The sequence below is a fragment of the Corvus kubaryi genome, unplaced genomic scaffold (genome assembly GCF_017639235.1).
Source record: "Corvus kubaryi isolate FWS band 111438036 unplaced genomic scaffold, C.kubaryi_AGA036_p1.0 37284, whole genome shotgun sequence".
NCBI classification, from domain to species: domain Eukaryota; kingdom Metazoa; phylum Chordata; class Aves; order Passeriformes; family Corvidae; genus Corvus; species Corvus kubaryi.
In genome coordinates, this window is record NW_024581088.1 from 1,178,139 (window position 1) to 1,195,839 (window position 17,701).

Sequence of the window (17,701 nt, forward strand, 5' to 3'; positions counted from 1 at the left end):
ATTTCTTTCCCTGATAGGTGAGCACAGGGTTTCATTCCCTGCTGGAGGGAGTCCAGCTCAGGGGTCCCAGCACAGGAAGGAAGTCCAGGGGAAGCCCAAGGGGCACCTCTGCTCTGGAGTCAGGCTGGGAGAGCTGGGGGTGCTCACCTGGAGAGGAGAAGGCTCCAGGGAGAGCTCAGAGCCCCTTGCAGGGCCTGAAGGGGCTCCAGGAGAGCTGGAGAGGGACTGGGGACAAGGGCTGGAGGGACAGGACCCAGGGAATGGCTTCCCAGTGCCAGAGGGCAGGGCTGGATGGGATATTGGGAAGGAATTGTTCCCTGGGAGGGTGGGCAGGCCCTGGCACAGGGTGCCCAGAGCAGCTGGGGCTGCCCCTGGATCCCTGGCAGTGTCCAAGGCCAGGCTGGACACTGGGGCTTGGAGCAGCCTGGGACAGTGGGAGGTGTCCCTGCCCATGGCAGGGGTGGCACTGGATGGGCTTTAAGGTCCCTTCCAGCCCAAACCAGTCTGGATTCTGGGATTCCCCTCCTGCCCACAGCCCCACTTGAACATCCCCTCCACTGGCTCTGCCTCATCTCCACCTGGCCAGTTTTGGGAAGACCACAGCTCCTCAGGGATGTCCAAAGAGTGGATGTTTGAACAGTACACGGGCCCCAGAGAACAAAATCCCCAGGAATTCTACCCCAAAGCCTTCAGCTGGCCCAGGGCACGTTCCCTCCCTCCCTCCCTGCAGCCAGGGGTGCCCACACCTCCTGCAGTCAACCACAGAGCAGAGCTGGGGAGGCACCCGCAGCAAACTCCCCTTGTGCTGCCCCAAGCCCATCCCTCGGAAACCGGAGCGGATCTGTTCCCACACGTCCCAGAAAAGCCCTTCCCTGCAGCACCCGCAATTCCATGACTAATTCAGGCTCCTCAAAGTGAGGTGGGCAAAAAGCCCACGAGGAACTGGATTCATCCCTGTCTCCTGTGAACCCTGAAAGCCTAATAAAGCCTCATGAATAAATTACAGGCTTTTCCAAACAATGCATCATCCTGGATCCCACCACGCTCCACATCCCGCATCCCCCGGCATGCCAGGAGAGGTGACAGTCCCTGGGAATGCTGGAATTCACACCAGGCACTGATGGACAGGGATTCTGGGTGCAGCCTGTGTCAGCTCCCTCTGCCTGCACCCAGACTTGAATTCATTAATCAGAAGCACTGACAGGGAGACGTTGGAGGATGATCAAGATCCCACAAACCCCATTTCCACGGACATGTGGCAGAGGCAGAAAGTGCCTCCGTTATAACAATTAATTCCACCCTAAGCAGGGATGTTTCTTCCATTTTGGTGACAGGCACTCCCTATTTTTTAGATATAAGTTCCTTGCAAGCCCAAACCCAGCCCAACCTCCATCCAACAATGGAACAGTGCCCCCATTACACTCCCACCCACCACTCTCCATGGCAATTCCATGCAAAGCCTCCTGGAGCCTGAGTTCCCAGTCAGGCTGGCAAGGCCAGTCTGTGCTTGCAGTGCATTTACTTTTATAAAAACAGAGGAGAAAAAAACCCAAATAAAACCAAAGCCTCTTTCTCCCAGCCGGCAGCTCTGCCGTCCTCCCTCTGCTCCCACCCACGGGAACCCTCTGCTCCCATGGGCTGCTCAGCCCTCACCTCAGGCCCCCCAGATGCTGGAAGAGCTGCTTGCCCTGAACACCCTCACTTGGTTTCTTCCCAGGAAGAGACTGCAGAGTTTTATGGAGAATGCAAGCAGGAAGAGAAGGATTTGATTCTCTGGATGCGGAGAGAGTCAGGCTCCCGTGTGGAATTCAAACACACTTTTTGACAGCTTTGCTTTTGTTCTTTTGCTCTCAATATTTCAACAATGAACAATCATACTGATACCAACTAAACAGGCAGGAGGTTTGTCCCAGTGAAATGCCATTACATCTCTTTGGAGGGTTTCTGAAATTGAGAGGACAGAGCCGGGGTACCCCTGGGAGGATTGATGTCCCTGCCAGGGCAGGGGGTCACTTTTGCCTGAAGAGCTGCAGGAGGAGGCTCTGATTGCTGAAATCACCTCTAACAACAACTTGTTGTACCCCTTTATTTCCAAAGCTGCACATGGAGCACTCAGGAAAGGCTGGGAGAGCTGGGATTGTTCAGCCTGAAGAGGAGAAGCTTCGAGGTGACCTGACTGTGGCCTTCCAGGACCTGAAGGAGCCACAGGAAAGCTGGAGAGACACTTTGGAAAGGGCTGGAGGGACAGGACACAGGGAATGGCTTCCCAGTGCCAGAGGGCAGGGCTGGATGGGATCTTGGGAAGGAATTGTTCCCTGGGAGGGTGGGCAGGCCCTGGCACAGGGTGCCCAGAGCAGCTGGGGCTGCCCCTGGATCCCTGGCAGTGCCCAAGGCCAGGCTGGACACTGGGGCTGGGAGCAGCCTGGGACAGTGGGAGGTGTCCCTGCCATGGCTGGGGTGGGATGAGATGGAGATCCCTTCCACCCCAACCATTCCATTATTCCATGATTCCCATGCCTGGGAATGCCACTGCATCTGCTCCATGCACATAAATCCCCTGGCTTGGCAGCACCAGAGATCTGCCCTGTTGGATCTAGAGGACAAATTCTGGGGGAAAAGTCTGGGATACAAAGAGGAGATGCCACACTTTTCTTCTGGAAATACTTCTAAAGATCCACCCTGACCCTCAGCCCATTTAACAGCAGCAGTAAAAGCAGCTCAAGTCAGTCGTAAACCTCAAAGGGATCCCTGAATTGTGCTTGACTTAATGAATCCAATAATCGATTCCTGCTGCACAAATAAGGTGTGGGATGGATCAGCTAATAAGCATTCTCAGTTAATTGCTTTCTTCAAGTGACAATTTGTACAAATGATACCATCAAAGTAGTAATAATATCCCTATTGATTAAATTAATCTCGAAAAGACAACTCAAATAACTTTAATTAGCAATGCATGACACCAGCACGAAATGCTCTGAAAAGAACCTTGCAGCCCATCCCAGAGCTTGAAATCGTGGCAGCAGCCACGGCACAGACTTTGGCATCTTTAGTCCAGCAGATACACACAATTTCATGGAGCATCTTCAGGGAATGTCTGTGAGTAACCATGGAGAGCCACGGCTGCTCCCTGCAGAGCACAGGCGAGGCACAGGGCACAGGCTGCCTCCCCCCTTAATCACACACTGAAAACCACAAACAGCTCTGGAAGAAACAACAACTTTTCAATGGAAGGAGCAGGAATGGGGAGTGAAGTCTCTGTGCCAGAATTCCCACCTGGAGCTGCTGGGGACCCACAGCAGCAGCAGCAGCACTGCCATGAGAATTGGGCACCAGGTTTATGAAATCAGAGCAGAAACCCCTTCAAACAGAAAAGGGCTAAAGAGCTGGCCCAAAGCTCGTTCAGAGAGAGCAGGAGGAGCTGGGCCAGGAGAAGGGGACGCAGCACCCACGGCACCCACGGCACCCACAGACCCCAGTGACCCCACAGCCTCCCCAGGAGGGCAGGGGAGCCTCGAGCGATGGAACTGTGGAATCCCAGAGTGCAGAGAGCCCAGAGCCACGCTGCGAATGGGACCGACAGGGCTCTTCCTTTAAGGGTTTTTAGGGGGTTTTAAGAGGCTCCTGCAGGACTTTCCTCATTCTGCTCACTGAACTCGGCACTGACAGAAACACAAGGCCCAGGTGTTTCCCCACAACAGGCACAGTGCAGCTCATTTTACACCATGTATGGAATCATGGAATTCTTTAGGCTGGAAAATTCCTCTGAGGTCTTTGAGTTCAACCGTGCCCCCACAGCACTGCCAAGGCCACCAGTGGCCCATGTCCCCAGGTGCCACATCCCCACTGTTAAACCCCTCAGGGATGGGGGCTCCCCCACCCTGAAGCACATTAATAAAACAGGACCCTTTACAGGGCTTTGGCCCTTCCAGGTTAGTCCAGCCCAACCCTCTCAATTCTTTATCTCATGATGGTTTTCAGATTCCTTGATTGAATTTCCCGTGACAGGGTTAGCTTCTGCTTTTGCCTGAAACACTCCACATTTTCCACCTCCTTCTTGTGGCCTCGATGAATTCATTGTTTCATTTTTGTTCTTTGGGCAGTTCTGGCTTTAGATTTTTTAGATATTTTGGTGCCAAAACCACTCCCAGGACTTGAGGTGAGGCTGCACCAGTGCAGAGCAGAGAGGGACAATCACATCCACAAAACATTTAAAAAGCATCCCAGGATTCCCAGAACGATGATGGAATTTGCTCCATCATACAAGCAAAGAAACACTTCCTGTATTTATATTCATCCAGGAATCACTGAAACAACCAAGGAACCCCCAAATTACTTCTGGGACTCTAGACAGCCTCTTCTCAGGCAAAACAGCAAAACACCCCCAAAAAGCCTTCGTAATTTTCTATTCACTGATCCTTAAAAGCATTTTATTAATAAAGAGTCCTTCTTTACCACTGTGCCATGAGATCTTGGTCACTAAAGGAGACACTTGCACAGAGATTGATTTCTGGAGCTCGAGAATCTTTAAAATTCTACTCTGTGTGGTCTTACAAGGCAGGTTTTTAAGTATTTTGGCTCTCAAAACCACCCATCATTTAAAAACCTTGACCAGAACCCACAGCCTGAGTGGGAAAAGGTATCGCTTAGAAACTCAAGCTTGGGAAAGTCAAACTGGGGAAGAGAAGGATTCCTTTTTTTTCCAAAAGGATATTTATTGGCCTTATTTAAAAATCCAGCACGTGAAAAAGAAGAGGACAAATGCTCACCACTTTCTCTGAGACATCCATCTGATTTTTCCAGTTAAGAAGCCAATCTTGAGTGAAATCCCCCCAAACCAGGCAAATGAGCTGAATTACTGTGAGAAGAGCAGCTCCACGATGAGACCAAAAATCCCAAATCCACACAAACCAGGAGAGCCTCAGGAGGAGCTGGGTTTGGAGAGGGATCTCTCCAGCCCCACTGCAGGATGAGCAGGAATCACAAGGAGAGGAGCTCTGTGGCACATTTAGAGCCTTCAACTTCCACTCCCTTGTTTAAGTGAGGTTATTGCTCCTCATAGCCAACAACAACAGATTTCTGAAGGTTCCTCTGCCTTGCCAGCAAAGCAAATATCCTCTGGTAAATCTCGGAGCTGAACAATGATTTTTCATTTTTACAACAGCATAATCAATGCAATTTCCCCAGTTAGAAGTCTCCAGCCTCCCCCTGTGAGCTCGTTAATGCACGAGTGTTGCACTCCAAACCATGCCTGGGAGAATCTCGGCAGACTCTGCCATCCTGGGTTGCTCTGAACACGGAATTCATCGCTGATGAATCACTTCAGTGTGTGTAAACACTCGAATCACTAAGCCAGATCTAATACTGTACACAGTAATCAAGGGATGGTGTTGGGGCGGCGGCACCGAGGCAGCTTTGAAATCCTGGCTCGTAGAGTTTTGATGCCTTTTCCTGGTGTTAAAATCAAGAGTCATACACAGTTAGAAGGGGAAAAGGGATTTTACCTTGGTATTTATTTTAAGGATCCTTAGGTGCACACGTCCAGGTCATATGCATCGAGATGCACCCACCGAGTGTGTGTGTCCTCCCAACATTGGGTATAACCTTATAGGTGTTACTAATTAGCAGATCTATCCAAGATTCCCCAATGAGAGGCTCAAGTGAGCCCCCCCTCCCCAAGGAACCTTCCCCTGGATGGTTCTATCTTGGTTTACAGAATATGTTCTGGAGAGCACCTTGGGCTCTGGGGCACACTGATCCCTAACTACGAAGCTTCTAAAATGTTGAGTCTCTCAGCTTGACAAACAAGTCCAAGAATGTTGGCAAAAGCACTGGGAATACAGAAGTTGTAAAAAGGTATAATGGGTATAAAAGAAAACGCAAAAATCTTCATGGCATCAGTTTCACTGCTCAAAGCTGTTCAAAGCAGGTTCTGTGCTTGTGAACACATTTTATTTGCAGATGCTAAATGCCTGGAAAAGATTTGCAGGCTTTGTGTCTTCCTGAGACACTCACAGTAGTCTCAGCACCCCCAAACGCTGCTCACCCAACCGTGTTTCTCCTGGTATTTAAGATCCCTGCAACTTCCAGCAACACTGTGGCAGCACAGCCAAGTTCAAGCTGGAAATGCCCTTTCATTTCAGCAGCTTTTTGCATCGGGTCAGACAGATTAAAATCCAAGGCAAAAAATTAAACTCACCCCTAAAACCAAGGCATTTTTCTCCCCTGAAGTGAAATTAAAATGCTGTGAATCCCATCACCTCCCAGCTCCCCTGAAGGATTCCAGTAACTGTTCAGGCCAACTCAGTAAGAGCTTTGGGTTCCTTACAACACGGTGAGGCGACATTTTTGCTGCCCAGGTGGCACAAACCTTGATGCCCAGCTCGATGTTCTCCCCTCCGTACACGTCCATGCCGGGGTCCAGCAGCCCGATCTCCCCGAAGAATTTCCTGTTCACCACGAACGAGCAGCCGATCATGGCCGGGGTCCTGCACCGGGAGAAACCACAGGAATGCACAGTCAGGGACGTTTCCCAGCCCTTACTGGGCCATGGGCTCATTTCTGCAAAGCTGCTGGGTTCAGGTGCTTCCCACCACTGGTTATCCCAAAGACTTTGTGGAAGTGAGTGAGCTCTGTGCCTTTGAAGACATTATTTTACCACTGCAATCAAATTGTCCAAAATTTTTACCGTTGCAATGAATTGCCCAAAATCCAAGCTCATTTCAAAATGGAGAAAGGGTTTTCCTGGGGTTAAATTCTGGAGGAGCACTCAGGTTGTGGCTTTGCTGGAAATCCCTTGGGGTGTCTGTGGGCAAGGGTACAAGCTCTGCCCATAAACAAGGGAAATACAATAATGCCCTTTCCTTTCTCTGACGTCCAGCATGGAGTAGATTTTAGGATGGAATCTACTTTTTAGGGTATTCCAGGAAAGAGGGTTTCCAGTTGGAACCACAAAGGAGCCATCACTGCCAGCAACAAGCTCGCTGCAGATTCGCAGCAGCAAATCCTTTAAGAACTGTTTGCAGAACCATCTGTGGGGTCGCTTCCCAGCCGCCCCAGTACCAGCAGGGCTCTGGGTTTGGGATCAAGGTGTCACATCCATCCTGCACCTTGTGTGCTCCAGCTCAGAGCTCTCAGCTCACACTGCAGGAGTGAGGAAGCTGGGAGCACCCATGGAATAGCCCACAGAGGGAGGACACACACAGGGCCGGGGTGAATCTGTCGTAAGTGTGCAATTTTAAGGACGTTGTAGAGGGCTGTGGTTCCTAATGACCCTCATTACTTGCAAGCCCCTGGACCAGCTCTCCAGCTGCCACAGCTGCCCTGAGATGAGGATGCAGTTGTGATTCACACACTCTGAGATCACATTTCAGGGCGTTTCTGGAGCGCTTAGCGCTGCCAACCCTCTCCCTAAAACTGCACTTTGCCCAGAGCCCAGCGCTGAACAATCCCGAGCGGTTCTGCTCGGGCTGCTCGGGGGCACTCAGCTGCTGCTGCCGTGGTTTGTGTTTGTTTGCTGTGCACAGTTTGCCCCTGGCATGTTCCCTGGGCTAAAACAGAAACATGAAAAGCTATAGGAGAAAGTTTCACGAAGGATGTCTGGACTTCAGGTGGCTCTCTTGAAAGCTGTTTATTGCATAGGCGAAGTTACAGCATTTCAGGGAGTGGGTATCCAGAGCCAGCCCTACAGCTGTCAGCTCCAGCTGTAGGCACACCTGAAGTTGCTTTCTGTTCAAGTTACAAAGCATTCTATACTTTTCTTTGCAGAGTATCTTAACACATAACAACCAATAAGCCCCATACACAACACCTTTACATTTGCCTATAGCCTATCATAGCTACTACCATCACCATATTATAGTCATTATTATCCAATCACAAGAGTAAGTTATAATTTAAGCTTACAATGGAAAATTCTCAGACCTCTCTTCTTCTTGCTACATCAACATTTCTTGTTTGCCTGCCATATATCTCTTCTTGGTAAAGACACGTTTTCTATTTACTTATGCTCTTCTTGAGACTTATTTACTTGGTGAAAAACATGTCTTTGTTTGTAGTCACGTACCTTTGTTCTAATCATAAAAATCTCCTTCCAACTCATCTCCAACCTTTGCCTTCTCAGTTACTCAGCGATCAGTGTTTCAGCAAAACATCCTTTATTCTATATCAAAACTTGCTTCCATTTCTACCTCATCCCCAGGTTCTACATTCAGAGATCTTTCTGCCAAGCCTACACACCTGTGAAACTTTCTTACTAAACTTTCATCCTCCCCAACAAAAAGCACTCTCCCGTTTGCCGGCTGCTCTCTGAATCCATGCTGTAAAGGAAAAACCCAGGGATCCACTGAGTCCAGCAGCGAGCTGCCAATGAATTTTACAGCGAGGTCCTGCCAGAGTTTGATTTTTTTTGGGGAGTTCCAGGACTTCCCTGCCCACCCTGAGCTCTGAGCTCTGAGCAGGGGGATGGGATGGCCCTTGGCAATCCCACACCACCCAGGAATGCCTGCTCTCCAGAGGGAAGCTGCAGAGGTAGGAACGGGGCAATAGGATCCTGTGTTTCCACAGCAGCCCCCAAATCCTGCCTCAAAGCCCGTTCCAGTCCTGTCCAAGGCTGGACTAAGCAGGTTTGGCCTGCAGAGGTGGAGAACAGCCCCAAATTCACCCAGCCCTGGCTCACAGACAGCAAGGCCCAGGCTCCATCTGCACCTCACACAGTGCCCAAATCTGCCACAGGAGTTCCTGGGGTCCCCGGGGCAGCCCAGGGCTCAGTAATTCCAAGGATTTCACAGCTCAGCTCCACCAACAGCCACCAAACTCACCTTGGTGCAAACCACGAGCTCCTTGGATGAAAGCGTCTGCCCACTTTAATATTCTTTATAGACATTTTAATTCTTCTAATAGAAAGTAGAAGAGCTGGGTGCTGCTGCCATGTTAAATTAGCTCCAATTGGAATCCATCAGAGGGTTTTTCCAATAGATTTCTTCCCTGACAGCTGGCTCAGCCTTCCTTCCACGGAGCAGGATAATGTTTCATGGTTTGCTGCCACGCTGGTACTTAAGATTTCAATTCTCTTGCTTTATTTGTAGCAAGTTAACTGCCATTAACAGAAACAATTCCTTCTGAAATGATAACCACCTTACAGATGCCAAATCTAATAGTTCCATTATCCTAGATTACCTCCTGGAATTTAAGAGAAGGGAAAATTGCTCTGGTTTTTTCCAGAGTATGAACAACCCAGTTCATCTCCTCCACCAGGAATAGGTGTGGAAACCTCTGACTTCTCCAGTCAAAACCTGTTAGAGGCACTCAGAGAAGAGGCAAAAGCCAGAAAAAGAATCCAGGTGAAAGTTTCAGACAAAGGAAATTGCATTTTGGACCCAATAATGTGGATCACTGGGAACTCTCAACCAGGTAAATGAGCTGTTCTGGGCTGGAAACAGCTCAGGAGCCATGAACAGGAGCTGTACCCTGAGAGGGCTTCTCTCATTGTTTTTATAAATCATGGAATGGCTTGGGTTGGAAGGACCTTAAAGCCCATCCCATTCCATCCTGCCAGGGGCAGGGACACCTCCCACTGTCCCAGGCTGCTCCAAGCCCCAGTGTCCAGCCTGGCCTTGGACACTGCCAGGGATCCAGGGGCAGCCACAGCTGCTCTGGGAATTCCATCCCAGCCCCTCCCCACCCTCCCAGGGAACAATTCCTTCCTGAGACTTCACAACATGACTTCACTTTATAAAGCACAGAGCCACCAATCCTTCCTAAAATTCTGCTGGAAGCAGCTTAACTGGGATTTAGCAACTTCACCTTCACGTTTTCCTCTTTCCCATTGTGCTGCACATCTTGTTCCAGCCCAGGACACCAGGAAGCTCCCGAGGCACCGCTCCTGGTCCCTCAAGCAATCCAAATTAAGTGCTCCATTCTCCTCTCTAACAATGCCTCCACATTAAATAAATGAGGAATCCAGCAGCGCTCAACAATTTCAATAAAAACACCATTTGATTTGGTGGTAAATCCTTCAAAAAGGTGGCCGCTGACAATAATGGATCGCTCATCCCCAACGAAATAATGGCCTGCAGACAAAGAGCTGATAAAGCCTCTTGTTCCTCTGCCCCTTAATTAAAAGCATTAACAGAGCTTATTTTTAAAAATCACCCAGCTCAGCCGAATGCATTTTTATTTGTCCCCACAGCTATTCTCCCTGCAATGAGAAAGGAAAAGCAGAAGTTGGCAGGGAGGAAGAGCAGAGATGTCGGGCAGAATTCTTGGGTGTGTATCCAGAACTCCACAGTGTTCCTTCCTCGCCATTCTTTTGGTTGGTTCCTCTGTAGAACAAGTGAAGGAAGGTCAAGAAGAGCAGCTTTTATGAAATATCCTCCTCATGGATCTCTAAATAAAGATGATGGAGATACAGGGAAAAACGTTTATCCTGCTCTATTAAGTTACTTTAATGCTCTTCCTTTCTTTAGCTCACAGTTATCATCTAATGATTAAAAAGTCTCAAGGAGATTGCTCCTTCAATTCGAGGAAATTAATTTTCCCCCACAATTGGATTTGGCTTCCGATTTTACACTAAAGAGCAGGTTATAAAATATGTAGAAAAGAGATATTAAAAAAGTAATTAGTGGTTTTACCATTGACTGCAAGAGGCTGAGAACACACTGGAAGAACTTCCAGGGTGTCCAATTCCTGTTAAACTGCTGCTGCTTTTAATAAACTTGGATCATGGAGTTGCTCACCTTCCACACCACAGGGCACTGCCCCACAGTTGGGACATTGGGACAGTCCTTTACCTGCCCAGAGGAAAGTTCTTGGTCCCTCTCCCAACCCTGCCATTCCTAATTTAACACACTCAACTCACACAATTCCAATCAGGGAATTCTGGAATGGGTGGGGTTGGAAGGGACCTTAAAGCTCATCCCATTCCACCCCCTGCCATGGGCAGGGACACCTTCCCCTGTCCCAGGCTGCTCCCATCCCCATCCAACCTGGCCTTGGGCACTGCCAGGGATGGGGAATCCATGGAATAACCTCTGCCAGGCCCTGCCCACCCTCCCAGGGAACAATTCCTTCTCAATATCCCAGTTAAACCCACTTTCCATCAGTTTGACCCCATTCCCCTTGTCCTGTCCCTCCAGTTCCTGAGGCAGGGTCCCTCTCTGCCTTCCCTGGAGCCCCTCCCGACCCTGGGAGGGGCTGTGAAGTTTCCACACAACCTCCTCTTTCCCAGGCTGAGCAATCCCAGCTTTCCCAGCCCGTCTCCATAGGGGAGGTGCTCCAGTCCCTTTATCAACTTCATGGCCTCCTCTGGCCTTGCTCCAACAGCTCCATGTCCTCCCCACACTGGGGACACCAGAACTGTGCAGGACTGCAGCTGGGGGCTCATGGGAACAATCCCATTTTCCATTTGGAGATTTCCCACTCCTGCTGCCTCTCTGCACTTCCCTGATCCAGCTGGGGCTCACTGGTGGGACCCAGCATCTCAGCAGGAAACTCTGGGAGCCTCTGAGCTCCAGGGCTGAAATTCAACCAACTCACAATATGTAGAAAACATCAGGTAAATTATCAGATTAAAGCCCCTGGCTTTAATTAGTGGCCTATCCATGATTTCCCTGTTGACAGCAGGGAAGGGAAGAACACCACCTCCATTTGCAAGTGACACTCTGGGATAAAACACTGGATTTTCTCTTGGCCAGAGGCAAGATTAAGGAGCTGCTTGCAAAAGAAACAACTGCCAGTGCTGTCCCCTCTGTGCTCAGGGAATAAATAAATATTAAAGCCTGGGATGAGAAACATAGGTTTGTACAAGGGAATTATTTGTGTGGAAATGGAACACAAGGATGTGGCATTAGGGATTGACCCCTCTGCTGATCAAACAGGGACAGCCAGAGCCTGCCCCAGGCAGAATCCATCCAAACCCTCTGCTCCACTGGCAGCCAGCTGTGTCCTGGGAATCAGGGATGCCAGGATGGAGCCTCCAGCTCTGACTGCTCCCTGACCAGTCCAGCCACTGCAGCACCACACTGGGTCCAGTCTGAGCTCAGCAGGACAGCTCTGGGGGGGCTGAGGGGCAGCATCCCTGCTGAGTGTCCCCAGGACACCCTGGAGCTGCCACCATGCCCAGGTGACATCCTGTGCTCAGGGCACCTGCAGCCAAGCCCTCTGCACAGCCACGGAGGAAAGCTCTGCTCCCTCAGGGCCTGGGGCAGAGAAAGGAGGAGGAGAGGAGCTGGAGGAATTTAGAAGTCACTGGGAAGCAGCAGGCCTGGTTTCCAGTGGCACTTGGCTTCTGGACCATCCACTCCCTTGGGAACTGTCCTGCAGAGCCTGACCTGGCCCCTGGGGTCCCTGGAGGGGGAGGTTGGGATGGGAGAGGTTGGGCAGAGCCTGGAGCTGGAGTGAGCCCGTTCCCTGAAATGGGATTGGACTGAGAGAAGTTCCTGCACAGGGAAATGAGGTCCAGCAGAGCAAACCAGAGACCCAGAGACAAAGGTGGCCCTGCCCATTGTCCCTCTCGGCTTCATCCCACTCCCTGTCCTCAGAGAGGGCTGGGCCACATCCAGGAGGCAACAGAGAGGGTGAGGATGAGGCAGAACGCCCCTGCCTGGCCCTGGCCCTCTCAGCCTTCTCCCCACGGGCTCCTCAGCCACAACCCCAAACACGTGGTGCCTCCATCCCAATCCTTCCTTACCCCATCGCAGCTCCTCCCAACCCCAAACCCATGGTGCCTCCATTCCAACCCTTCCTCTTTTCCATCCCAGCTTCTCCCAATCCCAAACACGTGGTGCCTCCATCCCAATCCCTCCTTACCCCATCCCAGTTCCTCCCAACCCCAAACCCACAGTGCCTCCATTCCAACCCTTCCTTAGGCACTGGAACGGGCTGCCCAGGAAGGGGGTGGAGTCACCATCCCTGGACGTGGTGCTCAGTGCCGTGGTTTGGTTGATGAGGAGGTGTCGGGTCATAGCTTGGACTTGATGATCTCAAAGGTTTTTTCCAACCTATTCAATTCTGTGATTCTGTGATTCCTCATTTCCATCCCAGCTCCTCCCAACCCCAACCAGTGGTGCCCCCATCCCAACCCTTCCTTACCCCATCCCAGCTCCTCTGAATCTCAAACACCCCGGGCAGGCAGGATGCATTTCATGGAGTGGGGTTTGCTTTGGAAGTGACCTCAGCCCGTGGATTTCTGCGGGAAGGGCCGAGTGTCCGAGCCCAGGGCGGCAGCAGGAGGCGGCTGCTGGCACTGCCCAGGCAGGAGCCTGATGGCAAAAGCCCAGAATGCAGCGTCACACACAGAGCATGTATCCAAAGCGGAATCACACCTTCCCTCTGCCTCCACTGTGGGACATGTCCATGCAGAGCAGGAGCTGGGAAGAGCCACGCTCCCAGCGCCCCTTCACTGCCAGGGGAATGGAGAAAGCTGGACCTGTTTGCCAGGAACGTTCATGAGGGAACGGCATCTCAGCCCCCAGCAGCGTCGCTTCCTTCATCCCATCCCCAGGGCAGCATCTCCAAGAGCTGTTCCCCGCACGATTCCGGTGTCCCTGCCCCAGTGCCCCGGGTTAATTGTCTGTTTCCAGCGGGTTTATTGCCCTGCTAAGTACCACAGAACCTGTGAAACAAATTAAAAATAAGAGATACCACATAAAAGAGATGCTGGATTGAATGGCTTCACTGAATTTACTGGAGATTAATATCACTTAAACTTTGAATGGCAAGGAGGCTGTGAAAACTGGATTTTAAAAAAACCTCTTACATCTACCCATGCCTGTGACCTTGCTGAACACACATTTGACTTTGTCACTGTTCTCTGCTCTGGGACTTCAGGTGAAGCATTTAACTCCTTTATGCCTCTGTTTCCTCCTCTGTCAGGTGAGTCTAACACCTGGCTGCTCGTGAGAAAAAACATTTCTAAATCAGTTCAGTGCTTTCCCTGTTGGAATGCTGAATTCACTGCTGATATTGCCGTGGCTGCCAGACCCCTCAGGCTCTGGGGAGAAAAGCACTGGTGGTAACAACCTTCTGAGCAAGGACTGGCTGTTTCCCAGCCTTGCTGCCAACCCCAGCAGCATCCAAAACTGGTGCCCACCCCGAGCTCAGGCACAGCCTGGGAACCACTGCTGATTTCGATTTCCTCCTCCAAGCTCAACAGCAAAATTTCCCCTCCAAGATGAAAACTGCTGCCTCAGTCACTGCCTAAAGCCTTTTCCTTCCTGGTGTGTTCTAAAACCCCAAGGATGGCCCAGCACTGAGGATCCCTGGATGCTTGGACACCTCCTTCACACCGCAGGCGCTTTTGCAGGAGCTCCCCGATGGATGTGCTGCTCTAGGCTGCCAAAATGCTCACGTGCAGGGAGCAGCTGTCCCCAGCTCTCTGTGTTTTGTCACCTGAAGTGAAACTCCGGCCCCAGGATCAGGGCTGATCCCATTCCCACGGCAGGAGCCCTCATGCCAAATCCCATCCAGCTCTCACATCCACCCAGCTGGGACCTCACAAAAGGCACCAACCTGGAAAAGCGTTCCAGGCTGAGAGCCACAAGCTGGGCTGAGCCTTGCCCAGGGCCAGGAGAACGTGCAGGAGGTGTTTGGGGCTGTTCTCCATCACTGCAAACAGCCCCAGGTGACATCTCCAGTGCTCCTGGTGCTCCTGTCCCCTCTGTCCCAGCAGGGGCAGCATTTGGGGGCTGCACTCTGAGTCCCAGAGTACAAACCCCAGAGAAGCCACCTTGGCCAAGTATCAGCAGTATCAGCAGTGAATTCAGCAGCTCCAGTGGGGAAAGCACTGAACTGATTTAGAAATGTTTTTTCTCACGAGCAGCCAGGTGTTAAACTCACCTGCCAGAGGAGGAAACAGAGGCACAAGGGAGTTAAATGCTTTGCCTGAACTTGGCCAAAGTCAATTTGATAATTTCCTTCCAATGGTGCTGTTGAGAAACAGAGGAAAGAGCTGCAGTGCCAGGATTGTCCCTCGGGATGAACTTGGAACAGGGCTGCTCGTTTGAGCCCATTTCCTGGCAGTTGCAGGAGGCACTCAGGGATACTCTGTCCTTCACTCTGGGGGGACCCTCTGGCACACAGGGATGGGTCCAGGTGCCTCCCCAGAGCTCAGGGGGCTGAGGGTCCTTCCCACAGCCCCTGCAGCACATCTGCAAACATCTGCATGCCGAGGGTTTGACCCTTAATGGGCCCCATTTATCCACCAAGGCAGAACTGGGGGAATAACTGTGATTACTCACTGGGATTTATTAGGGACACTCCCACAGGAGAGGCCACACAGAGTCTCAGGCTTGGGGCTGAGATAAAGCAGAGCAGGATTTTCATTTGTGCACTGGCTCATACTGGAAGCCACTGAAAGATGCAAGAAAAACACTTTCCCTGCCTGGAAAGGCACTGCAGATCAAGGCAAGACACAAAGGGAGCCCAGATGAGCAGAGATGAGGAGTCAGGAAGGCTCAGTACCTGGTAAACCTGGTTTTATTTTCCCTCTGTGACTGGTCCCCTAAAGCTGTGCCCCTCAGAGCAGATCTGGAAATCGCTGTTCCCTTTGCCCCACACAGAAATGATCCAGCTCATCCTGTGAGCAGCCCCAGGAGCTGAGCCCCAGCCTGGGCTCCACCAGGAGAGGGATGTTCGCTGCTGTCTCATCAGTTAAAACGTGGTCACCAACAGGAGATAAAGCTCTGACAAAAGCGGGCACTTTGAAATTCTGATCTGAGCCTGGAGGTGAGGAAATGCAGGTGTCCCCACCTGGGGATCCCTGCTCAGCAAAGCTGCTGCTCCAGAGATCAGTGCCATTCCTCTTTGAGTATTTTTATATTCAATACAAATATCTGTTTCCTTTCTATTGCACCTGATCTCTAGGGTTTGGTGAGGAGAGGTTGAAATGAGATGCTCTGCAAGTTTCCACCCTGAACCATTTTGGGACTCTCGGAAATAAAAGGCCACAAAATCTTTGCCCTTGCCAGAGGTGAAATCTCAGCACCCACGTGCTGTCACTGGGGAGTTTGAAACGGTGTGAATCCAAATCCTTAATGTGGAATTTATGATGAGACTTCACTGTCTCTCGAGGAGCTGGGGACTGGTTGGAAGGTGCTGCGAGTGTGAAAGCCCGGATCTGGTGGGGCCCAGAGCTGGGCCAGAGTGGCTGCCAATTAGCACAAATGAGCTTCTAAACTACTTCTGGGGGCCTGGCAGGTAAGGAGAGCACACCCCCGTATTAACCACCCTCAGCAACCATCAATCATCAGCACCCAGCCCCGAGCACCTCCTCCAAGCTCCTTGGGGGCTGCAATCCCAGGGGAATTCTCCATTAAACTGGCAGTGTTTGCCTATGCAAAGAGGATAAAATCAGCCAGTGGCTTCAAAGTTCCCCCAGAAGTAGTTTAGAAGCTCATTTGTGCTAATTGGCTGCCCTGGAGGGATCTCTGCTGAGATAAGAGATTTTGCAATCGCCCAGCAGAGATCCCTCCAGGGCAGGGGCTGGGCATACCCCACAACTGGCAGCCACTCTGGCCCAGCTCTGGGCCCCACCAGATCCGGGCTTTCACACTCGCAGCACCTTCCAACCAGTCCCCAGCTCCTCGAGAGACAGTGAAGTCTCATCATAAATTCCACATTAAGGATTTGGATTCACACCGTTTCAAACTCCCCAGTGACAGCACGTGGGTGCTGAGATTTCACCTCTGGCAAGGGCAAAGATTTTGTGGCCTTTTATTTCCGAGAGTCCCAAAATGGTTCAGGGTGGAACCTTGCAGAGCATCTCCTTTCAACCTCCTCTCGCCAAACCCTAGAGATCAGGTGCAATAGAAAGGAAACAGATATTTGTATTGAATATAAAAATACTCAAAGAGGAATGGCACTGATTTCTTTAACACTTGGCACTTACAACCTGACCGACAACAAAATGAAGTGCAGCAAAAGGGAAAGAGAAAAGGGGACCAAACAGTTCCTCAGAAATCCCTCAGATGGTGACCAGAGTTTGGGTGGCCAAGACTGCACGTGCTCATCTAATCCCAAATCTAATCCTAAATCCACTCCCACTGCCTTTCAGGTGGGAGCACCTCGTTCCTCATGGCCAAGGCAATGGGAACCCTGCGGGTTTGGGGTCTCTGCTGCCCTGGGGGGCTGGCTCCTGATGCTGCTCACACTCCCTGAAGGGCCCTTCCAGGAATGCAGGAATTCCTCATCAGGAGCACGACCCTTCAGCAGTAACTGTGCTGTAACTCCATCTCCTTGCACTGCTGCCAGAGTGCTAATTAAATGGTAATTACTCTGGGATGTAATATGTATAACTATCAGGCACTTAACAGGGACGTGTTATTTACTTTGCTGTTTTTAACATGAATGTATTTTCTCTCAAGGGCAGCCGAGCAGCTGATTTTCAGGCGTGTTCTTCCTCTCCACTGAGCATAAAAATCACAATGAGCAAATTTCACAGATAAACGAAGTTCCCTTTGTCTCAGGCACAACAACAACCGTGCCCTTGTTAAAGCACCGAGCTGGGGCTGAAGGATCACAGTTAACACCCTGAGCTTGGTCCCAAAATGGGACTTGGGCAGCGATTTCTGACCTATCTTCCACTGAAATACTCCTGCAGCTCCTCCACTTGCTCCAAGTGACATCAGCTGAAAGAAACTACAATAAACTGACTTGTAAAGGTGAAGATGGGCTCGGGTGAGCATCTCTCCAGAACAGACCCGCTCTG

The 17,701-nt window shown here is 50.9% G+C and overlaps 1 protein-coding gene across 1 annotated transcript in view; it reads right to left on the reverse strand.

The window, feature by feature from the left end:
* Positions 1 to 4,413: 4,413 nt before the first annotated feature.
* GALNT17 (polypeptide N-acetylgalactosaminyltransferase 17) overlaps positions 4,414 to 17,701 on the reverse strand; it is a gene marked incomplete at its 5' end in the record, with an annotated part of 84,205 nt that continues 70,917 nt past the window's right edge. The window contains 2 exons of the mRNA XM_042026581.1: positions 4,414 to 5,448; positions 6,368 to 6,485. Coding sequence (XP_041882515.1) covers positions 5,356 to 5,448; positions 6,368 to 6,485 — 211 coding nt within the window. The remainder of the gene's footprint in view (positions 5,449 to 6,367; positions 6,486 to 17,701) is intronic.